The sequence below is a fragment of the Macaca thibetana genome, chromosome 10 (assembly GCF_024542745.1).
Source record: "Macaca thibetana thibetana isolate TM-01 chromosome 10, ASM2454274v1, whole genome shotgun sequence".
Taxonomy (NCBI): domain Eukaryota; kingdom Metazoa; phylum Chordata; class Mammalia; order Primates; family Cercopithecidae; genus Macaca; species Macaca thibetana.
In genome coordinates this window covers 37,623,079-37,650,566 of record NC_065587.1, presented here as the reverse complement: position 1 = coordinate 37,650,566, position 27,488 = coordinate 37,623,079, and the positions used below count along the sequence as shown (strand labels likewise).

Sequence of the window (27,488 nt, the reverse complement as noted above, 5' to 3'; positions counted from 1 at the left end):
GCTCGCTGGGAGTGGCCTTTAGGTGGGAAGCTCCCTGGTGTGCCCCTGTTCTCTCTGCACCCTGTCTACTTCTCTCTACTTCTGGGGAACCAGAGTTAATTCTTCCACATGTGTCCATTCAAACAACTTAGAGCTTTAGTCATCTGCTTGCATAGTCAGAATTCTTGGAGGCAGGCTTTTAAAAAATCTTCTAGGTCCAGCGAAAATTACCATTTTCTTGTCTCGCACAGGCTTTGATTCTGATAACTCTTCTGGGGAATTTTCAGAGGCACATCAGAAAGTCACGGGAATGATTGACTTGGACACCAGCAAAAATAATAGGATTGGGAAAATTGGGGAGAGGCCCTCTCAAGAGAATGGAATTCAGAAACACAGGTATGTTCTCTCACATCTATTGTTTCTAAAATGCGTCTGTAATCACCCCAAAAACACTCTTCAGGGTACCCTCAGCCCTCACGAGCATTGAGCTGGAGCGGCATCCCCACGGCTGCCTGGCCTTCCCGTCCGGACAGCCTCCTGCGGCCAGCAAGCGTTCTGAGAGGCTCCATGCCTCTCTCGGCTCCGGGAATCAGCAGATGGCAATTTTATGAGCAGTGCCTTTCCCCATCTAAGAAATGCCGCAAACAGTACATGGCGTTTTGATCATCAGACCCCTTGCTGATTTCCTACAGATACTCCTGTTCTTCCATGGGCAGCCAAATTCATCCTCTGTCTCATCGGAGTTCTATTGCAGTGTGTTCAGCTCTGACCCCTACAGGACGAGAAGGGTTTCATTTGCTTGATGTAGCAAGACCCCATTCCCTTTCCTCCTCCACCACGTTCGTTTTCATGTAGGTAGAGTCCGATGACAGTGGCCATCATGAGAAGTCTTCAGTCCTTGGCTGGGCGTGGTGGCTCATGCCTGTAATCCCAGCACTTTGGGAGGCTGAGACAGGTGGATCACTCGAGCCCAGGAGTTGGAGACCAGCCTGGGCAACATGGCAAGACCCCACCACTACAAAAAAATTAATTAGCTGGGCATGGTGGTGCACGCCTGTGGTCCCAGCTACTTGGGAGGCTGAGTCAGGAGTATCCCTTGAGCCCAGGAGTTTGAGGCTATGGTGAGCTGTGATGGCGCCACTGCACTCTAGTGTGGGCAACAGAGCAAGACCCTGTCTCAAAGTCTCAAAAAAAAAAAGCAAAAAACAGGAAGAAGTCTTCAGTCTTTGTTGATAGAAGCACGAGCCGGGCGCGGTGGCTCATGCCTGTAATCCCAGCCCTTTGGGAGGCCGAGGCAGCCGGATCATGAGGTCAGGAGATCAAGACCATCCTGGCTAACATGGAGAAACCCTGTCTCTACTAAAATACAAAAAATTAGCCCGGTGTAGTTGTGCACATCTGTAGTCCTGGCTACTTGGGAGGCTGAGGCAGGGGAATCACTTGAACCCGGGAGGCGGAGGTTGCAGTGAGCTGAGATCACGCCACTGCACTCCAGCCTGGGTGACAGAGTGAGACTCCATCTCAAAAACAAAAAAAAAAAGGCCGGGCCCGGTGGCTCAAGCCTGTAATCCCAGCACTTTGGGAGGCCGAGACGGGCGGATCACGAGGTCAGGAGATCGAGACCATCCTGGCTAAAACGGTGAAACCCCGTCTCTACTAAAAAATACAAAAAACTAGCCAGGCAAGGCGGCAGGCGCGTGTAGTCCCAGCTACTCGGGAGGCTGAGGCAGGAGAATGGCCTGAATCCGGGAGGCGGAGCTTGCAGTGAGCTGAGATCCGGCCACTGCACTCCAGCCTGGGCGACAGAGCGAGACTCCGTCTCAAAAAAAAAAACAAAAAAAAAACAACACGAAGTCAGGACAAGTGTCAGGTGGGGCAGGCAGTGGCCCTGGAGCTGGTGGCATTGCGTTGCGGGCTCCAGCCACAGCTGCTGATGTGTGTCTCAGCTCCAGGGAGCTGCTCCAGCCTGGCCTCAGGCTCTCCTTCGAGCTGCAGGCCCACACCCCTGCTTGGTGGGTCCACTCGGGCGCCCACATTTGCTTCTCACCTGTTGTTTGTTCATTCTCTCACCCCACAGATAGGGGAGCCCCCACCCCTGCTCCTTCTGCATCCCTGTTTTCTAGCCCTGACTCTGTGGCCATTTTCAGTGCTGTTGGGTCCTTCAGTTCTTCTGTCTTCTCTGCCACATGCCTGTCTACCCAGCCACCTGTTTCCAGAGTGACCTCTACATCCCTGCCTTTTATTCCAGCTGTTGTGCAGAGGCATTTGTGTATATATGTATTTATTGTTTTTGAGACGGAGTCTCACTCTGTCACCCAGGCTGGAGCAGCTCCAGTGGTGCGACCTCGGCTCACTACAACCTCTGCCTCCCAGATTCAGGTGATTCTCTTGCCTCAGCCTCCCAAGTTGCTGGGATTACAGGCATACATCACCATGCCTGGCTAATTTTTGTATTTTTAGTAGAGACAGTGTTTTGCCATGTTGGCCAGGCTAGTCTCGAGCTCCTCCAGTGATCCACCTGCCTTGGCCTCCCAAAGTATTGTGATTACAGGTGAGAGCCACCATGCCCAGCCCAGAGGCGTTTTTCAAAAGACAGATCTGAACCCCCTACTCCGTCACCCTCTGCCTAAAACTCAGGCAGGATGGCCACATGGCCGGCCTCACACTCCTGGTCCTACAGAGCTGTGAATGGTGCCCTGTTCTACTGGAAGAAATGACCCAGCTTGGACAGTGCACCATGTGGTCACTCACCTCTTAGGATGAAGGCCAGCACCCTCACCTAGGCCCTCGGGCCCAGGCCTGAGCCCTGTTGCCTCCTGCCCCAGCTGCAGGGGCCTCTTTCAGGTCCTCTGGTGCATCAGCTCCCTCTGCTCCCTTGGCCTGGGGCCTCTCTTCTCCTTCATGTCTGTAGCTCCTGTGCATCCCATCTCCATGCAGGGTTATATCCTTGGGGGATGTGACCTGGCCCTCTGCAGAGCCACATTCCCCTCCTGGTAGCACCCCCGAATCACAGAGTATTCCCTGAATGAGTGCATGGATGATGGCAGAGCAGAGCTGGGTGCTGGCTTCCAGCAGCCCAGGCCTGGCACTCAGCAGATGTTCATTTTATTTTCCACCCTGCCTCACAGCTGCCGTGTCCTCTCCCTCCTGCCCCCTGACACCAGTAGTGTGTCCTGACCCAGCTGCCCTGATGTGGCATTCCCGGGGCATAGCTCAGGAGCAGAGCAGGCAAAAGCATGTGCTTTCATCACTCCAGAGGTCAGAGTGTCGGTGTCAAGGTTTTGCTGGGTGCGAGGCAAAACACCCCTCAAAGCAGCTTCCATGAAATGGGAGTTCAGCAGGAGAGCCCTGGGGTGTCCCTGGAGGGCTGTGAGCAGCAGGGAGCCCTGGGCCCCCACTCTGCAGCACCTTCTTTGCACCCTCCTCTGTGGTGTCCTGTGTGGGTTTGGCACGCCTCTCCCCAAATCCAAGTTTATGTCTCCATTCAGGCACTCCCCTCCTAGATGGAGACAGTGTCTCATTCCAGCTCCACGTTCCTGGCGGGGAGTCCAGGGCCCCGGGTCAGTGGTCCCCAGGTCGATCAGCGGTGAGCAGTGGTGGGGGTGAGAGTCTCCTGGTGCAAGCGTGATGGCGTGGGCTCCCCCTTGCAGCCGACTGGAAGATTACCCAGAAAGAAATGCTCCTCAGGAAGGCAAACACGAATCTAAAGGACTGAAAAGCTTTTAGTTCGGGTCACTCTTGGTGCCCTCGTGGCCTGACCTCTGCCTATGGTCTGGCTGCTGCCCCAAGGACCCACCAGGAGCCCCCAGAAGGCTGTGAACTGTGCAGGCAGAGGGACTCCCTGCTGCTGCCCTGTCTTCCAGCTCTGGGAGGAAACAACAGCACGGCCACTGTGGGGCCAAGACTGCAGAGCCAGCCATCTTTGTTGTCATGACCATTCCTGGGAGGTCCTGGGAACATGGGTGTGGAAGGCCTCTCGCAGCAGCCATATCCGTGTGTCCCCAGGCATGCCAGAATGCAGAAATGCCAATGTTTAAGTGTCAGAATTAAAGAGAAATGGTCATTGAGTGCAGCCACCTTGAGTGGTCGGAGTCCTGTGTTGAATTCACCCACACACACCCCTTTCATGCCCCACAGGACGTCACTGCCGGCTCCCATGTTCAGCAGAAGTGATTTCAGCGTGTGGACCATTCTAAAGAAGTGTGTCGGCCTGGTGAGTCCGGGGGCCCATGCTCACGCGTGGGGCTGCACCACTGACTCCTGGGAAGGTATTGCAGTGCTAGTGATTTAAGAAAATGCGCTCTTGCCGGGCACATGCCTGTAATCCCAGCACTTTGGGAAGCTGAGGTGGGTGGATCACCTGAGGTCGGGAGTTTAAGACTGGCCTGGCCAACATGGAGAAACCCCGTCTCTACCAAAAATACAAAATTAGCCGGGCATGGTGGCGCACGCCTGTAATCCCATTTACTTGGGGGGCTGAGGCAGGAGAATTGCTTGAACCTGAGAGACGGAGGTTACAGTGAGCCGAGATTGCACCATTGTACTCCAGGCTGAGTGACAAGAGTGAGATTCCGTCTCAAAAAAAAAAAAAGAAAGAAAAAATGCACTCATGTTTATAAACAGTGTGAGATTAAGACAGTAAAACAGGCAGAGAACAAGCACGTCAGGGGAAGAGGCGTTCTGTAGGCGAAACGGGACATGAGAACCATCCTGCAGGTACCCGTCCAGCCCTGTGTCCTGTGTGAGGTGGGTGGGGCTTCCGTGGCACCCCCCACGGCCACATGCTGAGCTGCAGGAGGGGCGTCAGCCTTTGTCAGGGGCTCAGGGTTTGGGACAGAAAAACTAGCTGGGTAATGAGGGCCCAGAAGTTACAGACTTTCCCTTTCATGATCTTTCCTGACTGTGAGAACAAGCGGTGCCTCACGGGGGCGGGGAGTGTCCTGTGCCTTCTGTACCTTACTGGGTCCTGGGCCAGCGCTCAATGACTGAAAACTCAGATGGCCTGGGGATACACGACGTCACTCTTGCTCAGACCATGTCTTCTAGTGCCGATGATTTTTTGCCCTTATGTTTTAGTCCTTTTTTTTCCAGAGGGAACTTCATTTTTTCTCAACTTTTTATTTTGAAATAATTTTAGACTTAAGGAAAATCACAAAATAGCACAGAGCATTCCTGTAAACCCACCACCCAGCTCCCCTGATGCTGGCATCTCTCGGAGTAACCATAGGTCAGTGACCGAAGCGAGAAATGCATCTTAGCTCCACATGTCACTTGTATTTCCTCAGTGTCCCCAACGTCCTTTCCTGTCCCAGGACCCTCATGGCATTTGGGCTTCTCCACTTGGTGACAGCTGCTCTGGTCTGTTACTTAGTGGACTTTTCCTTAATTTGAGTTTGTCTGATGTTTTCTTCTTAGAATGAGGTTCTGTGTTTTTGGCACACACAGAAGTGAGGTACCCTTGCCAGGGCCTGGTCTGAGGGGCTCTGTGATATCCACGTGTCTTGTTAGGGGGACTGTTAACCTGATCACTTGGTTAACCTGATCAGGGCCTGGTCTGAGGGGCTCTGTGATATCCACGTGTCTTGTTAGGGGGACTGTTAACCTGATCACTTGGTTAACCTGATCAAGTGTCTCCACTGCAGAGTTGCTGCATTTCTCTTTGTAATCAGTGTTTTGGGGGAGACACTTGGATTCCGCTTGCTAATTGTGGCATCCATTGGTGGGTTTTATTGAAATCATTCTAATGGGGATTTTCTATTCTCATTCTGTCTTCTACCTTTATTAATTGGTATTGTTCTGTAAAGGAGAGCTGTCCCTTCTCCCCTAATTATATATTTATTCAGTTATTTATTTGTATTAGTATGGACTCATGAGCATGTATTTTCTGTGAGTTGAATTCCAGTATAGTCCTTATTTACATAATTGCTCAAATTGTTCTACCTTTGGCATTGAGAGTTCTTCCAGGTTGGTTTTCCCGCTTCTGCTGAACCCCCATCCTTTTCTGAACACTTATTTCAGGCACTAAAGGATACTCTAGTTCAGCTTATATTTTCCCTGCCTTAACCCTGGAATCAGCCACTTCCCCAGGGAGCCCATTCACTGGGTAATGGTGTTTAGAAACCACGACCCAGTGCTGGGTGAGCTCATTGCTGCTGAGGTATCATTGCCTGCAGACCCTCTCAGCAGATGGCGCTGGAAAATACGAGTGTGCTAATGCTCATGCATACACATCTGTATTTCTGTATATATCTGTATGTTTCTTTTAAAATAAACCATTTGAGATTTTTTTTCTCCTTCAGCAGTGTTTTTTGTACATTTTTGACTATGTGGCTAATTCAGGTCTTGACAAAAATATCTGTCTTGGTATAGATGATGAAAGTCTTTTTGTGAACTTGACAAACCACCTAATTTTGACTCTTTTAAATTCTAAGACAGGCTGGGTGTGGTAGTAGCTCATGCCTGTAATCCTAGTGCTTTGGAAAGCTGAGGGAAGAGAATCGCTTGAGGCCAGGAGTTTGAGACCAGAGCCTGGGCAACACAGTGAGACCCCATCTCTACAAAAAAATTTTTAAAATTAGCCAGGTGTGTTGGCACATGTCTGTAGTCCCAGTTACTCAGGAGGCTGAGACAGGAGGATGGCTTGAGTCTGGGAGTTTGAGGCTGCAGTGAACCGTGATTTCACCACTGTACTCGAGCCTACATAACAGAGGGAAACCTTGTCTCTTAAAAAAAATAAAGATTCTAGGACCAAAAGCATCTTTTCAACAACATGAAATGATGTAAATTGCATTCCCTAGGTGAGGGTTGTGGAGGGATTGAGGTGAAAGTTGCATGTGAGCGTGTAGGACTGGTAGGCGTAGTGGAAAGGTGCTGGGAGGGGCCTTGCGGGGTGGCTCCACCCCTCACACTTCACTTTGAAACACTCCCCTCTGGAGGTTTTGGTGGCATTCCTCTCTTTTTACTACTTCTCAGCTTGTATTGAAAAAACACAAGCACACTTGGCAGCATGGACAGTCCCAACACAGACAGACGTGGACAGATAGTGGCGAGCCCATGTCCCCATAGCTGGATCCGCAGTGATTGGCTGTGGCTCTTTCTGGATCTGTACTGATTGGCTGTGGCTCATTCTGGATCCACAGTGATTGGCTGTGGCTCATTCTGTTTGGTCCACACCCCCCTGCTTCTCTCCTCCCTCATATTTTAATTCCAGACATCTTTTTGTTTGTAAATGTTTCTTACATATATTTAAAGGATAAGGATTCTTTTTTAATGTGACTATGATATTATTATACTTTAGAAAATAACTTTAGAAAGTTATTTAATATCATCAGATACTCGCTCTGTATTCAAATGTCCAGTGGTCTCACGTGTTGCTGTCTGCTGTTTGCAGTCCTGTGTGGACCTTGTTTGTGTCCCTCTGTCAGGAAGCCTTTTTGTTGCTCTTTCTCTGAATTTAAAAGCTGTGGGCAGGTCAGGCGTGCGGCGGCTCATGCCTATAATCCCTGTCAGAGGCTGAGGCAAGAGGATCGCTCCAGGCTAGGGGTTCAGAACCAGCCCGGGCAACAAAGTGAGATCCCATCTCTACAAAAAATAATTAGCCGGGCATGGTGGTCCATGCCCAGGCTCCCAGCTACTCGAGTGGCTGATACAGGAGGATCGCTAGAGCCTGAGAGGTTGAGGCTGCAGTGACCAGTGATCACATTACTGTGCCCCAGCCTGGGTGGCAGAGCGAGACCCTGTCTCTAACAAAAACAGCTGTGAGCACTCAGAGCCTGGGTCCATTAACTCAGGAGGACATGCTGGTTGGAGCTGTGCCAACGTGATCACCCTTTATTGATTGCCAGGGATATTTCTGTGGTGAGAGGCTCCACTTCCTTTGCTGTAAATGCAGTTTATGTAGGAAAGTCAGGACCAGTGAGCGATTCTTCCTCCTTATTGAAGTTTTCACATAATGTGTTCTTTCACTGGCGTCATCCAGTGTGACTCATGTAACCAGCTAGTTTGTCTTTTGTTTACCTCCTAGCATTTAACTTATTGATGTCTTCCAGTCCACAGATTGTTCCATCTTTGGTCAGTGAGAGTCTATTCAAGGTGGCCTGGAGTCCTTTACAAAAGGAGCTTCAGGCCTCTCCTGTGCATTTACTGTCTGGGGTGTGGAATCAGCTACTTGTCCAGGGAGAGAAGGAGAATTCAGGACCACAGCCAGGCTCTGAGGAGGCCACTGGGGTGGTCTTATTTCGAGGGCTGTTCCTACAGCTAGGAACTGTGTTTTTGTTTGTTTCAGTGATGCTTCCAATTCGGGCCAGCAGGCTCCACCTAACCTCTGCGGCCTCGTGTCTGCATCTCTTTTCTCCCTCACTGACAGTCCCAGTTTTCGGCAGCCCTGGCGAGGATAGATTTAGACCAGCACGTAGTTGTGACTCACTCACTTTGCCCCACATACCTGCGGGACCAGCTCTGCTGCTGACAGTGTCTTTGCTGAGATAGCGCATGTCTGTGGCTCCTGCAGTTGCCAGTTGTCTTTGTCCTCAGGGCGTATCTCAAATGCCCGCGTTTTTTTTTTTTTTTTTTTTTTTTTGAGAAAGAGTCTTGCTCTGTCACCTAGGCTGCAGTGCAGTGGTGTGATCTCAGCTCACTGCAACCTCTGCCTCCTGGGTTCAAGTGATTCTCCTGCCTCAGCCTCCCGAGTAGCTGGGACTACAGGCGCCCGCCACCATGGCTGGCTAATTTTTTTTTTTTGTATTTTTAGTAGAGATGGGGTTTCACCTTATTGGCCAGGCTGGTCTCAAACTCCTGACCTTGTGATCCACCCACCTTGGCCTCCCAAAGTGTTGGGATTACAAGCGTGAGCCAACTACGCCCGGCCAAATGCCTGCATTTCCAAACCACTGGGTGCTTCTTCTCTGGGTGATTGTGCCACCAAGGGAATGATGTAAGTTCATTCGTTTCATTTTTGATATTGAGAGATGACTTTTTTTTTTTTTTGAGACAGTGTCTTGCTCTGTTGCCCAGGCTGGAGTGCAGTGGCACAGTCTCGCCTCACTGCAAGCTCCGCCTCCCGGGTTCATGCCATTCTCCTGCCTCAGCCTCCCGAGTAGCTGGGACTACAGGTGCCCGCCACCACGCCCGGCTAATTTTTATATTTTTGGTAGAGTCGGGGTTTCACTGTGTTAGCCAGGATGGTCTCGAACTTCTGACCTGGTGATCCACCCGCCTCGGCCTCCCAAAGTGCTGGGATTACAGGCATGAGCCACCGCACCAGCCCGAGAGATGACTTTTTAAAATTTAATTTTCTTTTTTTTTTTTTTTTTTTTTGAGACGGAGTCTCGCTCTGTCACCCAGGCTGGAGTGCAGTGGCAGGATCTCAGCTCACTGCAAGCCCCGCCTCCCGGGTTCACGCCATTCTCCTGCCTCAGCCTCCCGAGTAGCTGGGACTACAGGCGCCCGCCACCTCGCCCGGCTAGTTTTTTGTATTTTTTAGTAGAGACAGGGTTTCACCGTGTTAGCCAGGATGGTCTCGATCTCCTGACCTCGTGATCCGCCCGTCTCGGCCTCCCAAAGTGCTGGGATTACAGGCTTGAGCCACCGCGCCTGGCTTAATTTTCTTTTTAAATTATGGGTCCTGCGTCAAATTTATCACGTAAGGTGTATTCCAGGAGGGTCGGGTTCCTGTCCCTGTGCCCTCCTGGTGCTCTCTGCTTTCCCCACAGGTGACCAGGAGCCACGTTTAGGGCACATCTTTCATGCATCACACAGCTGATTCTGTGTGTATCTTCTCCCCACTTCTTTATGTAAATGAGAGACTTTCTCCACCTTTTCAAATTTGGTGGTATATCTATAGCAATACGCAGTGACTTCTTAATTAATTAATTAATTATTTCTTTTTAGAGACTGAGTCTTGCTTTGTCACCCAGGCTGGAGTGCAGTGGGAGGATCATGGCTCACTGTAACTTCAATCTCCTGGGCTTAAGTGAACCTCCTACATGAGCCTCTGGAGTAGCTGGGACTACAGGCACCCAACACTATGCCCAGCTACTTTTAAAAAAATTTTTGGCAGTGGCTCACGCCTGTAATCCCAGCACTTTGGGAGGCCGAGGCAGGCGGATCATGAAGTCAGGAGTTCGAGACCAGCCTGGCCAACATAGTAAAACCCCGTCTCTACTAAAAATGCAAAAAATTAGCTGGGTATAGCACTGCATGCCTGTAATCCCAGCTACTCGGGAGGCTGAGGCAGGAGAGTCTCTTGAACCCAGGAGGCAGAGAGGTTGCAGTGAACTGAGATCGCGCCATTGCACTGCTGCCCAGGTGACAGTGCGAGACTCCAACTCAAAAAAAAATTTTTTTTTTTTTTTGTAGAGACAGGGTCTCACTTTGTTGCCCAGGCTGGTCTTAAACTCCTGGCCTCAAGTGGTCCTCCCCGCTTTGGCCTCCAAAAGTGTTGGGATTACAGGCATGAGCCATCTCGCTTAGCTGACTTCTTAATCTTTTAATGGCATGGCGCTCCCTCACATGGCTGCCCCCTAGCTCATTGGACTGGTGCTCTGTTGTTGGACATACGGGTCATTTTTGGTCTTTCATGGATCCGGTCGTGCTGCAGCAGAGAGCCCTGCGTGTGTGTTTGGCCGAGGCTCTGGGGGGTAAAGAGCCCTGCGTGTGTGTTTGGCCGAGGCTCTGGGGGGTAAAGAGCCCTGCGTGTAGGTTCCTAGAAGTGGGGCTGCTCGGTCAGGGGCAGATACCCGTAGAGTTTGCTGGAAGCGGCCCGGTCTTCTCTGTGGGGCTGCATCACTGTGCATTTCCACAACAGCCAGGGGGCTTTCTCCAGGTGGGAGCTGCACGCAGTTGCAATACCATCTCTCCTGCCTGAGCAAGGCAGCGTCTCCCCAGTGCTCAGGGCCGCCAGCCGCACTTCCTTCCTGGCCTCCCTGGCCCCATCTCTGGCCGCTGTGGACTGTGGCTTCTTCTAGTTCACCAGGTGTTTAGAGCATGGGAGGGCTGTTGACCCTGGTCTGGAATGTAAATTGCAAATGCTCCTCCATCTGTCTGCTTTTCTGCTCATTCTTTCGGGGCTTCTCTCTTTCTCTCCCACGTGCTCCTGCAGTGCTGAGCTCTGATCATGAGGGTCACATCTCTTCCTGCTTTCCTCAGCAGCCACATTCCCTTGTGCAGTCTTGGCCACACCCACGTGCTGGGGCTGCCTCAGTTGGAATCCAGTTCTAGCCCCTCCTAAGCCCACAGTCCCTGTGTGTCCGGTGCCACCTGGGGCCTGGTCGCCCCTGCAGCAGCCTGAGCTGCAGGCTCTGTGTGTCTGCCCTGTACTCTCAGCCTCGGTCCCTGCACTTGTCTTTGACCCAGCGTCTGAGCAGAGCCCCCCTCCCAGCACAGACGCTGAGTTTTGGGAACTTGGGTCCTCTCCTTATCCCTCTCCCTCTGCCTCTGCTTTGGCCACCCCAGACCCTGCTCCTTCCTGAAGAGCCTGCCCTGAGGTACACAGTTATGCTTTCCTGGAATGCATGCTGCCCAGCTGTTGGGATCCCTTTCCTAGAAGCCCAGCAGGAAGAGTGGCCCCTGTGGGCACTTGTCCCCTTGGCACCTTCCCAGCTTCCACCACTAAGCCATGCACCTGCTCTGCGCTGCCCGGGGCCTGGGAGCAGACACCTGAGGCACCTTTGCCAACTTGGAAGGCCTTAGGGGAAAGCTGCATGGAGCCATGTTATAGGAGACCTCATTTGCCAGGTTCAGGCATGTCCGTGGCATCCTGGAGGGGATGGGAAGCCAGGGACTATTTTTTAATGGCGTGGGTGGCTCTACTTTGGGACCACTACTTTGTTTTTTGTTTGTTTGTTTGTTTTTGAGACAGAGTCTGGCTCTGTCTCCCAGGCTGGAGTGTAATAGCACAATCTCGGCTCACTGCAACCTTCACCTCCTGGGTTCAAGCGATTTTCCTGCCTCAGCCTCCCGAGTAGCTGGGATTACAGGTGTGCGCCATCATGCATGGCTAATTTTTGTAATTTTAGTATAAACGGGGTTTCACCATGTTGGCCAGGCTGGTGTTGAACTCCTGACCTCAAGGGATCTGCCCACCTCGGCCTCCCAGGATGCTTATATTATAGGCCTGAGCCACCGTGCCCAGCCTGGGCCACTACTCTGGAAGTGGGGTGGAGAAGATGTGGAGTGGGGGAGGGGGCGTGGGTGGGCCCAGGAGCCCCTGTGGCAGTCTGTGTGTTGAGAATGGGGCAGTGGGCTAGGGAGGCAGAGAGGATTCAGGGTGTCACGCCAGAGACCTCTGCAGGCTCAGCGCAGATTGTGAGTTAGGTCTGATGGCAGCGAGGCTCACAGGGCAGGGCTGATGGGGCAGGGAGTGGCTCACCCATGGGGGGTTTGAAGATCCGGTTCAACCCCAGAGTCTGCGGCTCCATAAAGGAATGCTCAGAGTAGGGGCCTGGAGCAGCCCCGCGGTGTCAGGAAGGCAGCAGTAACCAGCGGGTCTTCCCCATCTTTTCAGGAGCTGTCCAAGATCACGATGCCAATCGCCTTCAACGAGCCTCTGAGCTTCCTGCAGCGGATCACAGAGTACATGGAGCACGTGTACCTCATCCACAGGGCCTCCTGCCAGCCCCAGCCCCTGGAGAGGATGCAGGTGGGCCTTAGGAGTGCCAGGCGGGAGTTTGTCACGAAAGTGACACCCCTTGAATGTCTGGCCACACAGTCTTGGGGCCCCGGGCATCTGTGAGAAGGGCTCGCACAGCTCCCCCCAGTGTTCAGTGCCATCCTGCCTGGCAGCCATGGCATTTGTCCAGGTATGTGATGACAGAACTTGCAGGAAATGCCATTGAGCTCTCAGTGGCCCCAGGAGCTCCCTGCTGCCGCCTCCCGCCGGGAGTCTCCGCCTCTTGGAACGGAAGGTGGTGGCGGGCTTTGCCCTCGGGCTTCTCTGGGGTCCTGTTGTACCACCGCGCCCCGTGTGTGTGTATGTGTGTGACTGTGGGCTGGGCACGCACGGTGGCTCACGCCTGTAATCTCAATACTTTGGGAGGCTGAGTGGATGAATCGCTCCTGGAGGTTGAGACCAGCCTAGGCAACACAGTGAGACCACATCTCTACAAAATTTTTTTTTAAATTTAGGCAGGTGCAGTGGTGCATGCCTGCAATGCCAGCTACTTGGGAGGCTGATGAGAGAGGATCACTTGTGCCCAGGAGCTAGAGGCTACAGTGAGCTATGATGATGCCACTGCACTCCAGCCTGGGTGATGGAGTGAGACCCTGTGTTTAAAAAATAACAAAATACAAGTGTGTGACTGTGGGCGCACATAGTGCGTGTCCCTGTGCGCGTGTGTGCGCATGCCTCTGTGAATGCGTGCTTGGGGGGTGCGTGTTGAGTGTGTGGCCTTGTGTGTGCATGTGAGACAGAGTGACTGACATTGTTGCAGCGTCTGCCAGGAAGGGCGCGGCCCCGGGGGTGGAAGGCAGCACCCAGTTCCTTCTTTCTGTGCTGTCGACGGAGTGGCGGGTGATGAAGGGCGTTCCCTGGAAGTCCTATAATCTCAGACACACTGCTTGGAGAAAATTGAAAAATCACACGGAACAAATAGTGACAGAAACCAGGTGCCCACCGCCCTCCACGAGAGGCCGTCTTCTCCGGCGCATTTCGTAACTGAAGCTGTTCCTGCCCGTCCTGTGGATTATTTACAGTCTGTGGCTGCTTTTGCTGTTTCGGCCGTGGCTTCCCAGTGGGAGAGGACCGGCAAACCATTTAATCCACTCTTGGGAGAAACGTATGAATTAATCAGGTAAGGGAAAAAGGCCCATCATAAATATCTTGTAAATGGAATTCCTTGGATGACAGATGAGTTTGATTCTTTCACTAGCATTGATTCCACTGCTCTGAGAATAAACTGTTTGAATTAAGAGCTCACTAAAGCGTTTGGATGCTGTAGGCGAGATGTTTCACACACATGGGGTGTTGTGCTAACAGTGCCACGGTGTCTGAGTGAGTGTAAAGCATTGGCAATGAGATATTTTAGTGTGTTCGACTCAAGCGTGGAGACAGCGTGTACCGTAGACGCTTCCGTGTGTGTGCAACGTCTGTGAAATGTGTAGGATTGTTGTGAGCTTCACCGAAAATGGAAATAGGTACTAATGAGCAAAACTAGGCTGTTTTACCAAAGTATTCAGTGAATGCTATTGAAAAAGCAGGTAAATCCGGAGACAGGAATGATTGCAAAGAGGAGTTTCACTCCCAAGGCCACGTTTGCCACCACACAGCCTCCCCAGAGTTTTAGCAATGGTCAGACGGCCCTGGCCAAGGGAGAGTTAACCAGACCATGCCTCATCTCCAGACATCCCTGAAACTTCTTCCTATGGAACTTTCTTCTAGGCAGCGTTGCTGTCCCTTCCTAGAGTCCCCTCAGCTTCCCTCCTGTCTCTGGTGGCCCTCACCTTACAGACCTGAGACTGACTCCAAGTCCCAGAACTCTGACCCCAGAGGTCCAGCCAGGCCCCATATCACTTTGTCTGCGGCTGGGCCTCTGGAAGGACTGGTTGGGGTTCTCTTCACCCACCTGGTTGCCCCGGGGACTGCTGTGGTTATTCACAGAATCATCCTGAGATTCTGCCCTGGTGACAGTGCCTACCCAAACCAACAAAGGAAGTCAGAAGCAGGCCAGACCGCAGCATGAGTGTGGCAGTGTGGTAATTCCTCAGCCATCGAGCAGCCTGGCTGGGGCTCCGGGTGGCTGTGGATGAGAGAATAGATGTGTGTGGCTTCCTTCAGGGCCGTTTGGTGATGTCTAAAATGATTTTTATTCCACTGCCCGTGGACCCCCTCATTCTCTTGTAGATGCATGCGGGTGCCCACGGACAGATGTGTAGGGAGAGTCAGCGGAGCACAGTTGAGCCCCTGTCTCTGTGACAGGGCTAAGCTATGGTACTGAAGGAGGGAGGGGCAGGGCACTCTCAGCTGCACCCTTCACTCCTCCGACTGTCTGGTAGCCCAGCACACAGCTCGCTCCGCCTGCCCGGGGAGAAGGAGCTTGCTGGTGGGACGCCCTTCACTCCTCCGACTGTCGAGGTAGCCCAGCACACAGAGCTCGCTCCGCCTGCCCGGGGAGAAGGAGCTTGCTGGAGGGGCGTGGGTGGTTATCTAGACAAGCCTGCTGTGCAGAATGCAAGCTGTTTGCTACAGGCTGCTGGGCTGCACGCCTCCCTGCCCAGGAACAGAGTGCAGACGGGAGGGAAGGCAGGCTCGTTTATCATCTTGTTTTATTATTTTTCTATGAAAAAGGGAGTTGAGCCAAAACAATTAGCCTCTTATTTGGATTCTGGTTTAGTTGATATTCTGTTGGGTTATTTTATTATGAAGTCTGTTTGTTTTTTAATTATAAGAATGTGCTCTTTATAGAAAATGTGTAACATTGAGAAAGGTAGAAAAGATAAATCAGGCATAATCCCATAAAAGACAATAGCTGACTAGGCTCATGCCTATAATCCCAGCAACCTGGGAGGCCGAGGCAGGAACATCACTCGAGCCCAGGAGTTCAAAGTTACAGTGATCGTGCCACTGCACTCTAAGCTGGACTACAGAGCCAGACCCTGTCTCTTTAAAAAAATAAAGATAGGTGTCAGCATTTTGTTACTTTCTTAAAATATGATGTTAATTTGTATCCCTTTTTATTTAACAGTATGTCATAATTTTCCTGTGATATTAAAACTTTTTCTAAATTACAGTGTTTCATGGATTCTAAGACACATTTTTCATGTTGCAGCACTTCAACATGTCAGTTTTGTACTCCTTTTTTTTTTGAGATGGGGTCTTGCTCTGTCCCCCAGGCTGAAGTGCAGTGACATGATCACAGCTCACTGTAGCCTCAACCTCCTGGGCTAAAGTTATCTGCCCACCTCAGCCTCCCAAGTAGCTGGAACTACAGGCATGTGCCACCATGCCCAGCTAATTTTGGTATTTTCTTTTTTTTTTTTTTTTGAGATGGAGTCTTGCTCTGTCACCCAGGCTGGAGTGCAGTGGCAGGATCTCAGCTCACTGCAAGCTCCGCCTCCTGGGTTCATGCCGTTCTCCTGCCTCAGCCTCCCGAGCAGCTGGGACTACAGGCGCCCACCACCTCGCCTGGCTAGTTTTTTTGTATTTTTTTAGTAGAGATGGGATTTCACCGTGTTAGCCAGAATGGTCTCGATCTCCTGACCTCGTGATCCGCCCGTCTCGGCCTCCCAAAGTGCTGGGATTACAGGCTTGAGCCACTGCGCCCGGCCAATTTTGGTATTTTCAATAGAGATAGTGTTTTGCTATGTTGCCCAGGCTAGTCTTGAACTCCTGAGCTCAAGTGATCTGCCTACCTCCGCCTCCCAAAGTGCTAGGATTACAGGTGTGAGCCTCTGCGCCCAGCCCAAGTCATAGTTTCATTTGTAGCATTTTTTTTTTCTTTCATAAAATAATGGTGTGCAGTGCAATTAGTGACATCTTTGGTTCAAAGAAGTGCAGTTCCTTTGAAACTTCAGGTCACTGTATGGGACCCTTTATTGTATTTTATGTGTTATTAATTATTGAGAATTTTTTTTTTTTTTTTTTGAGACGGAGTCTCCATTGGTTGCCCAGGCTGGAAGGCAGTGGCATGATCTCGGCTCGCTGCAGCCTCCGCCTGTGGGTTTAAGCAATTCTCCCTGTTCTCCGCCTCAGCTTCCCGAGTATTTGGGATTACAGGCGTGTGCCACCATGCCCGGCTAATTCTCTTGTTTTCAGTAGAGACAGGGTTTCACCTTGTTGGCCAGGCTGGTGTTGAACTCCCAACCTCGGGTGATTCGCCCACCTTGGCCTCCCGAAGTGCTGGGATTACAGGCGTGAGCCACCATGCCCGGCCATGGTTGAGATTTTTATCAATAGTGAGCAAGTGGTTGTGGGATTTGGTTTGCTTCAAATGGGCTTTCTTCTGGTGTGTAAAGAGTTTAAAAGTGTGGCCAGGCGCAGTGGCTCAAGCCTGTAATCCCAGCACTTTCGGAGGCCAAGACGGGTGGATCACGAGGTCAGGAGATCGAGACCATCCTGGCTAACCTGGTGAAACCCCATCTCTACTAAAAAAAAATACAAAAATCTAGCTGGGTGAGATGGCAGGTACCTGTAGTCCCAGCTACTCAGGAGGCTGAGGCAGGAGAATGGCGTAAACCCAGGAGGTGGAGCTTGCAGTGAGCTGAGATCCGGCCACTGCACTCCAGCCTGGGCAACAGAGCGAGACTCTGTCTCAAAAAAAAAAAAAAAAAGTTTAAAAGTGTGTGCCCATGTTTGTCCTAGAAAGTGTGAGTGTCAGCACTGGCTGTCAGACCATTTGGGGAGGAGCTGTTGTTAGTAATACAGGCTTTCCTGTACTTCTGTATATAAATCACTATGCAGTTTGGAGAAGCAACATAAATGTCACAGCTTCAAATTCTAGTGTTTCTGGCTCATGCTGGCTGGGTCAGCTGCTGGTCCTTACCCACACGCTGCCCATGCGTGAATGCCAACTTTGTGTTTTTCGTCTGATTTAGAAGTTGGCTGGCGCTGGGCAGCCGAGCACCTGTTCTCTAGATGTCATTGCCTTTGAGCAAGCAAGATAGTTTGGACAGAGTGTGGCGTGGTGACAGCAGGGTCCAGCAGGCGACGGTGGGTCTTGGCACACGCTGCAGGGAGCAGTGGGTCTTGGCACACGCTGCAGGGAGCAGCCCTGCTTCTGCTTCTGGGAAAGGGGAGGCTGAGGCCTGGACAAGGGAAAGACTGGCCACGAGAATCACTTGTGCGGGAGTCTTCTGTTCTGAATTCACGCAGAGTGTGCTTCCTTTTCTCGATATTTCTCTTGAGCCTGTTGCTGCTGCCAGCCTTCCCGTCCTCTGGTCAGCGTGCTGTGCCACCGTCGGAGGCATTCACGAGATTGGCTCTTAGAAAATGATTAAAATGTCTTGAAGAAGATAAATCAGGCTGGGCGCGGTGGCTCACGCCTGTAATCCCAGCACTTTGAGAGGCTGAGGTGGGCAGATCGCCTGAGGTTAGGAGTTCGAGACTAGCCTGGCCAACATGGTGACACCTTGTCTCTACTAAAAAATACAAAAAATTAGCCGGGCGTGGTGGCATGCACCTGTCCCATCTACTCAGGAGGCTGAGGCTGGAGAATCGCTTGAACCTGGAGGCAGAGGTTGCCGTGAGCCGAGATTGCGCCACTGTACTCCAGCCTGGGTGGCAGAGATTTTGAGATTCCATCTCAAAAAAAAGAAAAAGATAAATCAGAATAGGAAAGAAGTTCTAGATGATAGAGAAGAAGCCTTGTGAGTGAAAGGAATGCAAGCTGCCTGGGCTGGGTGGAGCGGGGCGTGCCACCAGCAGCCTTCCACAGGGGCTGCACCCGGGGCCGGAGCTCTTGCTGCACAGCCGGAAGCAAGCTACGCACCTTCTTCACGCCGACACCCCGACACACGTCGTCTGTCACGCATTCACTTCCAGATCGTCCTTGCCAGTGTCTGCCATGTGCTGTGCGTCTGTGAGACCTTGGCAGTCTGTCAGGTTAGGGGCCATGGACGTGAACCAAGTCCTTTCCCAATACCCTGGATCCCTACAGATTCCTTGTTACAGCTAAAAATACACATTCCTTTCTTAGACAAGTATTCATTTTGTAAATTACATACCTTGGTAGTCAACCTTTTAAAATCTAATTTTTCAACTTTCCTTCCTCTGTAATGATTGGAAATTCTGATTCCAGTTAAGTTGGTAATTATGTGGTTTAGCTTTTCTAATTTTTAATGACTACACCTGTAGGTGTATTCACAGTTCCGGAACAATTAAAAGCTGACATTTTGATTGAAAAAGAGAGTATACTAAAAATCCTGTTTCCTGGACAGGAATATTTTGGGGTATAAGCCATTCCATCTCGGAAATTTCAGGGGCCTGGTAGAAAGGTGAGGAAGGGGCACCCTCTTCAGAGAGGGTTTAGTGTCCTGAGTTCCTAGGCAGTGGGGGTCCCTCAGGGTTGAGGGTTTGGAGTCAGGGGTCTGTAAGGGTCACTTATCCACATCTCTGGGCACCTCTGGCGAGACACCGCTGTGGCCCGGGTGGTCCCATGGAGAGCAAGTGGGGCGTTGGGGTGGAGGCCCCCTCCTGCACCATTGCCCTCTCTGGGTGGGTCAGATGTGCTCTGGAAGCCATGTTTATGTGTGTGTCTATTGCCAATGTTAGGCCGAGTGCGATGTTGGAGAGGCGGTGTTGGGTGTTTCTGCCACATCTTGTGGCACGGAGGGCCCCTGCTTCCCAGCGTCCCGTGAGGGGCTCTGCACGATGTCTGAGCTGCCCTTTCTTTTATTTTGCTGCCATTAATGTGTCTGTTTCTCTTTTTCTTTTCTTGGACCTAGGGAAGATTTAGGATTCCGATTTATATCGGAACAGGTCAGTCACCATCCCCCCATCAGTGCGTTCCACTCGGAAGGCCTCAACCATGACTTCCTGTTCCACGGCTCCATCTACCCCAAGCTCAAGTTCTGGGGCAAAAGCGTGGAGGCGGAGCCCCGAGGCACCATCACACTGGAGCTGCTCAAGTGAGTATTGGTGCGTCCTGCCGAGAGCCGCCTCCTGCAGAAACTGAAATGGGTGCTGGTGATGTGGAGGGAAGCCTTCCTTCCGGAGGAAACCCTGTGATTTTTCTCCTGAGGTGGTGACCTCCCCACAGCAGAAACGTCTTCAGATGAGCTTCCTGACCAGGGTCGCGTGTTGCTGGGGGGCGCCCTCACCTCTGCAGTTGGAATTCGCACCCCTTTCAGTCATCATTCATTGTATTCCTTGTCTTTTACTGCCTAACAGCCCCAAATGTAGCAGCTTCCACACCAGTCTGGCAGGGTTTCTGAGGGCTAGGGACCGTGAGGTTGCGGTGGGGATGAGGGTTGGGTTTCCCATGGTGCCTGTGTCCCGGCTCCCCTTCTTGCCTGCTGGCAGGGCCCCTTCAGGGCTGCTTGCTGCAGGGTCCTGCCTCCCACGGGGGAGAGAGCTGAGAAGGAAGCCAGGGAAGTGGCCCTTTGCACACTCCCCCACCCGTGGCAGGGGTGACTTAGGGTTGGAATTTGAAACAGCATTGGAGGGGGCCCTCCGAGAGGCCGCTCACTGCCGCTCTTCACTCTCAGCCTGAATGCTTCCCAAGCCAGTGTCCACCAAAGACTCCTCAGAGCAAAACACAAGTCTCCAACAAACGCCGGCCCCTAAGACCTGGCAGACACAGACCGGATGCTGGCGTCCTCCTGGGCCACCAGTCCGGAGATGCGAGTCTTGCCAAGCCACTGCCTACAGTCTTGTTGTAGGCACCAGGTCCTAACAATACATACAGAAATAAGTAATAAACAACACCTTGCCTGGTGAAGCATTTGATGTGGGTTTTGCTTCACATTGGCCCTGCCTGGATGGTGGCTAGAAGGTTCCACAAGGACCTGGAGAAGCACCTGAGAGTGTGTCCCGGGGCTGGTGCAGCCTTGTGCCTGTTGTGCAGTGGCCTTGCTTTCTTAGGAAGAGGCGTGCAGAAATGAAAAGTTGCACACGTTGCTGATAAAGTTGCACACCTTGCTGATGAACGCATTTGGGTTCCACCCCCAGGAAGTTCAGAGAATTCCACACGTGTCACACACTGCCCTGCTCTGAGTGGATTTCTGCCTTCACTGGGGCTCCTCCACATAGCCCCTTAGAACATGGGGCTGCTGATCTGCTGCCTCACATTTGTGGGGTGTTTTCTTCTTGGGCGGGGCCATTTGGAAGGATGAGGAATAAAAGAAACAAGTATGTGGAGTGCGGTGAAAACCCTGCACCCTCCACAGCCACGAGCCGGCTCCTCAGGTAGCCAGGGCCGCGTGCCCAGGACCCTGCATTACTGCCATGTGTGTTCCACAGCCACGAGCCGGCTCCTCAGGTAGCCAGGGCCGCGTGCCCAGGACCCTGCATTACTGCCATGTGTGTTCCACAGCCACGAGCCGGCTCCTCAGGTAGCCAGGGCCGCGTGCCCAGGACCCTGCATTACTGCCATGTGTGTTCCACAGCCACGAGCCGGCTCCTCAGGTAGCCAGGGCCGCGTGCCCAGGACCCTGCGTTACTGCCATGTGTGTTTGGGGAGGTCGCTTTTCTTTTGACGACTTCACAGGAAAGCCATTTCTCTTTGTTCAGTCTTCTTTGATTGCTTATTAACATGTCTTGACATTTAAGTAGAAAGCTTTGTAGATGCTACAAAGGAAAGAAGAAGTACATTTCAAACGCATGCTAAATACACGGCCTCCGTCGCAGGGGCTTCAAAGCAGCATGCTGCTGTCCTGCGGGCGCCAGCTGCTGTGACCCAGCACTGCCTGGTCGTTGCATCTTAGGTCACGTCGTGTCTTGCGCTCTGACCGCTTGTTTTCTGGTGTCTTCACAGACATAACGAAGCCTACACCTGGACCAACCCCACCTGCTGTGTCCACAACGTCATCATCGGGAAGCTGTGGATAGAGCAGTATGGGACAGTGGAGATTTTAAACCACAGGTGACAGCACCCCACTGTTGGGTGAGAGTGCGAGGCTCCGGGTGGGGATGGTGAGCCAGGGAGCGTGAGCGTCCGTGCTCCTGGTGGGCTTTAGCTCAGCCTCAACGAGCTGCTGCCGTGTCCCCACCAGCCCAGGCATAGCAGCTGCCTGGACTTGACTCTGACCGGTGTTGGCCATGGGTGCTCCTCGTTCACGGCCTCATTTGTAGTCACGGTCGTTACTTGAAGGCTTTGAGCTATGCCGAAGAGCTGTGTCATTGCCAGGTGCAGCGCGGTGGCCGTCCGCAGCCATTGGCCACTGTCCAGGCTCGAATGCCCTGTTCCTGGAAGCTTATGACTGGTGGGCTTTGCCTTTTCACCACTTTAGTGAGGTATAATTGATGCATCATACGATTCACCTGTTCTGAGTGGACACTTAAGTGATTTTTAATAAATTGACCGAATCATGGAGCTATCCCCACAGCCCGTTTCAAACACTTCCATCGCTCCAATTTCCAACATTTCCAGTTTCAAACACTTCCATCGCCCCAAAGGCCCACCGCACCCATTTGCAGTCAGCCCCCGCCTGCTCCAGGGTCCTCCATCGCGCTTCTCCCGTTACAGAGTTGCCCTTTCTGCCTGTTTGCTGTCTTGCAGCAGAAACCTGTGTTTGTTTTCCCACAGAACTGGACATAAGTGTGTGCTTCACTTTAAACCGTGTGGGTTATTCGGAAAAGAACTTCACAAGGTGGAAGGACACATTCAAGACAAAAAGTAGGTCCTTGCCAGGTGGTTCATGGGGCACCACTGCAGCCTGTGCGTCCACGTTAGAGGGCTCAGGTGCTCCTGGGCCTGCATGTGCCGATGTGCACGAGACACGGGTACACCGTGCCATCTGTTCATGGTCCAGAAGTATGACTCCTTTTTGTTTTGGAAAGACATTTTGTTATTGAGCATACAAGGAAATGAAGAGTATTTTTGAATGTAGTTTCTAGGTGGCTTGTTACTGGGGCCATCTTCTTTTGATAACATTGTCTCGAGAAGTCAGCCGTTTTCACTGGGAGATGAGACGAGACTGCGTTTTGCAGCAGAGCTGAGGTGGGAAGTGTGGCCTTACGCTTTCCCTCCCCCGGCAGGGCACCCCGTGCATACTGTCAGGCGAGACTCAAATGTGTTAGCTGGTGGGGTGTCCGTGTCACATGACCGGTTCACTCCAGTCTGAATCAGGGACTTTCACAAGTTTTTGTGAACAGAGAAATGGTCAGTACTGTTTTAGCAAATTTTTCAGTTTTTTTTCTCTCCATTTGGGTTAATTACTTTGTAATCTGGGTCTCAATTTTTTTTTTTCCAGTAAGGAATTTGAGCCATAGAATGTCATGAAGTTCCTTCTCGTTCCTAAAATTTAGACATTTCCCGTTAGAAACTAGCCCCCAATGTAAAACAGGGCCAGGTGCAGTGGCTCACGCCTATAATCCCATCACTTTGGGAAGCCATGGTGGGCAGATCACCTGAGGTCAGGAGTTCGAGACCAGCCTGGCCAGCATGGCTGTCTTTACTAAAAATACGTCTCTACTAAAACCTGTCTCTACTAAAAATACGAAAATTAGCCAGGTGTGATGGCGCACATCTGTAATCCCAGCTACTCGGGAGGCTGAGGCACAAGAATTGCTTGAGCCCAGGAGGTGGAGGTTGCAGTGAGCCAAGATCATGCCAGTGCACTCCAGCTTGGGTGGCAGAGCAAGAGGCTGTCTCAAAAAAAAATAAGACAGTTGGTGTTTCTGCTCTGTCCACCCTCTAATATATACCAGAAATGTACCTGTTTCAACAGCCTTTAAATAAAATGGCCAGGCTTATGACTGACCATTTCTCCCATAAAACATGTGAGAATCAACGTGTGGACCTAGAAGGGACAGCAGTCTTACAGTGCCTTGATGCCTCTGCCCCTTGGAACTCAGCCCAGGGAGCAGCTGGCTGTCTGTTTCCAGAAATGGGTGGGCGCGCCAAGGCCAATACTCGCTGACCCTCAGTGAGTGCATGTAGAGCGTGTTTTTCCAGAACTGGGTGGGGGCCCTGAGGCCAGACTCGCTGACCCTCAGTGAGTGCATGTAAAGTGTGTTTTGGTTTTCCGGTTTCCCATCCTAAATTTAAGGGTGCTCTGTCCTTGGAGACAGAGAGTTGTCCCCAGGTTGTCTGCTAGGTGAGGCCTGGCCCAGTTCCCCGTGTCTGTGTGCCGACTCTGCAAGGGCAGAGAGACACCCTCCCCTCCTGGGTCCTGAGCCTGTCAGAGCTGCACTTCCAGGGGGTCTGTGGTCGCGGTTGACTCTTCCCAGCAAGAGGCGAAAAGAGAAAGAAAATGGAGCCTGGCACTATTTGGCGTCATCCCTTTTGGAATCGAGAGCTCTAGTGGCCACTCTGCGAAGGTCTCTGGGTTGTTATTGATGAAAACAGGCAGGTGGGGAACCAAAGATCAAGCAACATTGACTGCACCGATGGATAGAAAAGGGCTGAAGGACACACACAGCACTTTCAGCATGTTGAAAATGATCAGTGGGTGCCTGCAGCTTTACATTTTAAAACGCTCGCTCTTTTTTTGCCCCTTCCCATCTCCTGTAGCCCCGAGGGCCGGCTCTCCTTTGGGTTTCCATCCCTTCCCGTCTCCTGCAGCCCCGTGGGCTGTCCATCCTTTAGGTTTCTGGCCTTTCATTTTCCTTTCCATGGTGTGTATCAGGGCTCGGAATGGTCCCAGAATGCAGATTTTCATCTTTGCATTCATGTCCAGAGATGTCCCAAAATGTGTAAGAAAGCATGCCTGAGGAGGATTTATTCCAGGGTCAAAATTAAGGTGCTACGTGTTTAGACAAATGGTTTGTAATGACTAAAACTTGGCTTTAAAAATCCCATTTAATTACAGCAAAAAGAAGCTCTTTGTGATCTATGGCAAATGGACGGAATGTTTGTGGGGCATAGATCCCGTTTCATATGAATCCTTCAAGAAGCAGGAGAGGAGAGGCGACCACCTGAGAAAGGCCAAGCTGGTAAGGGCCGGGGCATCCCTGGGCAGAGCTGAGCCCTGGGCGCTGAGGGTTGTCAGGCTGCTGCTGCCTTTAACTCACCTGCCAGGGGCGCAGGGAGCCTTTGGGCCCCAGCAGGAGAGATGAATGTGCAGAATTTGTCCAGTTGAACCACGTGTTGTGGGGTCCAGTATCAGTGGGGGGGGTATCTGTATTTCTTTCCGTTTTTTTTTTTTTCCCCCAAGTCAGGGTCTTCCTCTGTCACCCAGGTTGGAGTGCAGTGGTGTAGTCATAGCTCACTGCAGCCTCCAGTTACCAGGCTCAAGTGGTCCTCCCTCTTTAGCCTCCCAAGTGGCTAGGGCTATAGGCATGCACCACCATGCCTGAATAATTTTTATTTTTTTGTAGAGATGGGGGTCTTGCTATGTTGCTCTTGAACTCCTGGGCTCAAGCAGTCCTCGCACCTCGGCCTCCCAAAGTGCTGGGATTACTAATAGGCATGAACCACAACACCCAGCCGATTTATCTATATTTTGGTTGCACAGAGGCTGCTGCTATAAACTGTGGGCCCCAGTGCCCTAGAGTCATACATAGTCACTGGCCCCCATGGCTGGAAGTATCTGAGGGAACCTCAGGCAAGGCCATTTCTTTTTTTTTTTTTTGAGACGGAGTCTCGCTCTGTCTCCCAGGCTGGAGTGCAGTGGCCGGATCTCAGCTCACTGCAAGCTCCGCCTCCCGGGTCCACGCCATTCTCCTGCCTCAGCCTCCCGAGTAGCTGGGACTACAGGCGCCCGCCACCTCACCCGGCTAGTTTTTTTTTGTATTTTTTAGTAGAGACGGGGTTTCACCGTGTTAGCCAGGATGGTCTCGATCTCCTGACCTCATGATCCACCCGTCTCGGCCTCCCAAAGTGCTGGGATTACAGGCTTGAGCCACTGCGCCCGGCCAAGGCCATTTCTTTTCTGGAAACTCCAGGTTCTGGGTCCTTCTTAATAAATCTTCTCGCTTTCTTTGAGTTAGCCTAGACATATTTTTAAAAATCAAGTGAATTTCAATTTTTTGTTTTTAGTTGTGAGTACCAGATAATATATTCAACAGCCAGAAAGTATTGGCAAGGCTTTTCCCCCTAGAGCTTTGGAATACTTATTACCTTAAAACTAGTTGTTCTTGAACTTAAAAATAAAAGCGATAGTTCAAAAGAGGTGTCATATTTTCTACATAATGAATTGGAATGTACCAAGCCTGAAATGTTCGATATTTATTTAACGGAAACGTTCAGCCTCCTCCGGATCCCAAGTGTTTTTTATGTTGTAGTATTCATGTACTGTTAGACACCTTTTCTAATCACCCTCTTTTATTTAAAAAGGAAACTTCTGCTTACACACTAGACAGACCTAGCAGGGTAAATCCATTTAGTGATGTTTTTTGATGCTTTCCTACTCCTTGAGGTGACCTAGAAACAGGAGAGTTTTCTGTGAAGGCTTGTCCTTGAGCCGCGGCTCCCCCTCGCCCAGCCTGGGGCCACGGGGCCTACAGCCAGTGTGAATACAGCCCTGCTGGTGCAGGAAGCCCTGGGCTTGGACTCGCTTGTTTTCAGTCATCTCCTTGCACAGCTGCATCTGGAATCATTCTCTCCCTTTTCTAGGACCCATTGATTTTGAGAAGCAATGTGGCAGGTTTTTTCTTTTCATCAGGATGTAGAGAGTCTGAAATCCCCACACAGGAGCCATTTCTTGATGGAGGGCAAAGCTGCGCCATCTAGAAAGCTCTCAGTCCCAGAACCTGCCTTCTGGAGAGGTGCCGTGCGTGAGAACGAACATACTGCTTGGAAGCACCGCGGCGTAGTCGCGCTCAGACTCCGTGAAGTGCCGTGTCACGTGTACCGCGTCTCCCGAAGGGGAACACGCCTGGCCACTGACCTCCTGTTGTCTCTGCTTTTGGTATCAGTTAGAACACACAGCACAGCCCCACGAAGGGAGTGTGAGCTGCTTTAGGGACTGGGGTCCAGCTCCTCTCCATACAGTGATGGACAGACAGTGTCATAGACTGGAGAGGAAATTCGATTTTGTCCTTAGTTTAGGAAAAAAAAAGGCCGGGCGTGGTGGCTCACGCCTGTAATCTCAGTACTTTGGGAGGCCGAGGCAGGTGGATTGCCTGAGGTTAGGAGTTCGAGACCAGCCTGGCCAACATAGTGAAACCCAGTCTGTACTAAAAGTACAAAAAATTAGCTGGGTGTGGTAGTGGGTGCCTGTAATCCCAGCTACTCAGGAGGCTGAGGCAGGAGAATCTCTTGAACTCGGGAGGCGGAGCTTGCAGTGAGCCGAGATCGCACCACTACACTCCAGCCTGGGCAACAGAGCGAGACTCCGTCTAAAAAAAAAAAAAGGCCACCTGGCTCTGCTCAGGCATGGTAACTGGTCTGAAAGGTGCTCTGAGAATAGCTGTCCTCCTGGCCAAGAGCGGCCTGGCCGTGGACAGCCACCCAGCAGGGTTCTGTGTTTCAGGATGACAGCTCTGGGAAGGCTGACAGCGATGTGGCTGACGACGTGCCTGTGGCCCAGGAGACCGTGCAGGTCATTCCCGGCAGCAAGCTGCTCTGGAGGATCAACACCCGGCCCCCCAACTCTGCCCAGGTCTGTGTCCCTCTGTGGCCTGACGCCCCCGCTGTGAGGCCAGGCCTTACTGCCTGCCCACATCAGACCTGCCCCCTGAGCCCAGCACCTCGGCTCTTCCCTGTCCTTGGGCCCTTGTGTGCCACCTTGCCTCAGCCTGTTGTCCCAGAGCAGACGGAGGGGCCTCTGCCCGTGTTGAATTGGCTTCTGTTGTCCCTGGAGCTGTGTCCCAGCCCTGTGCTTGCCTGCCTTGGGGCCCGCTGTTGGGGCCGGGCACCGCTGCTCCAGGCACACATGCTTGTGCTTCCCCTGGGAACATCAGACAGACGCAGCCATTGCCGGCCAAGGCCCACACCGAGTGCATCTTATCAAAAGAGCCTTCCAGACTTGTTCGG

At 51.8% G+C, this 27,488-nt stretch overlaps 3 protein-coding genes across 6 annotated transcripts in view; 2 read left to right on the top strand and 1 right to left on the bottom strand.

The window, feature by feature from the left end:
* PSMA7 (proteasome 20S subunit alpha 7) overlaps positions 1-27,488 on the bottom strand; it is a 189,055-nt gene that overhangs the window by 124,970 nt on the left and 36,597 nt on the right. The window contains exon 1 of one of the 3 annotated variants that reach the window (XM_050745109.1): positions 20,572-20,581. The exons of the other annotated variants lie outside the window; for them this stretch is intronic. The gene's annotated coding sequence lies outside the window, so the exon portion shown is untranslated. Of the gene's footprint in view, positions 1-20,571; positions 20,582-27,488 lie in introns of those variants that run through there. 3 annotated transcript variants of the gene reach the window in all.
* ADRM1 (ADRM1 26S proteasome ubiquitin receptor) overlaps positions 1-27,488 on the top strand; it is an 83,453-nt gene that overhangs the window by 33,995 nt on the left and 21,970 nt on the right. The gene's annotated exons all lie outside the window — the stretch shown is intronic.
* Positions 1-27,488, top strand: part of OSBPL2 (oxysterol binding protein like 2) — a 59,640-nt gene that overhangs the window by 22,917 nt on the left and 9,235 nt on the right. Inside the window, exons 3-11 of one of the 2 annotated variants that reach the window (XM_050745094.1) lie at positions 231-375; positions 4,117-4,192; positions 12,482-12,616; positions 13,669-13,766; positions 19,354-19,536; positions 21,384-21,491; positions 22,155-22,244; positions 24,382-24,505; positions 26,986-27,114. In XM_050745094.1, the coding sequence (XP_050601051.1) occupies positions 231-375; positions 4,117-4,192; positions 12,482-12,616; positions 13,669-13,766; positions 19,354-19,536; positions 21,384-21,491; positions 22,155-22,244; positions 24,382-24,505; positions 26,986-27,114 (1,088 nt within the window). The remainder of the gene's footprint in view (positions 1-230; positions 376-4,116; positions 4,193-12,481; positions 12,617-13,668; positions 13,767-19,353; positions 19,537-21,383; positions 21,492-22,154; positions 22,245-24,381; positions 24,506-26,985; positions 27,115-27,488) is intronic. The other variant, XM_050745095.1, reaches the window with a different exon arrangement.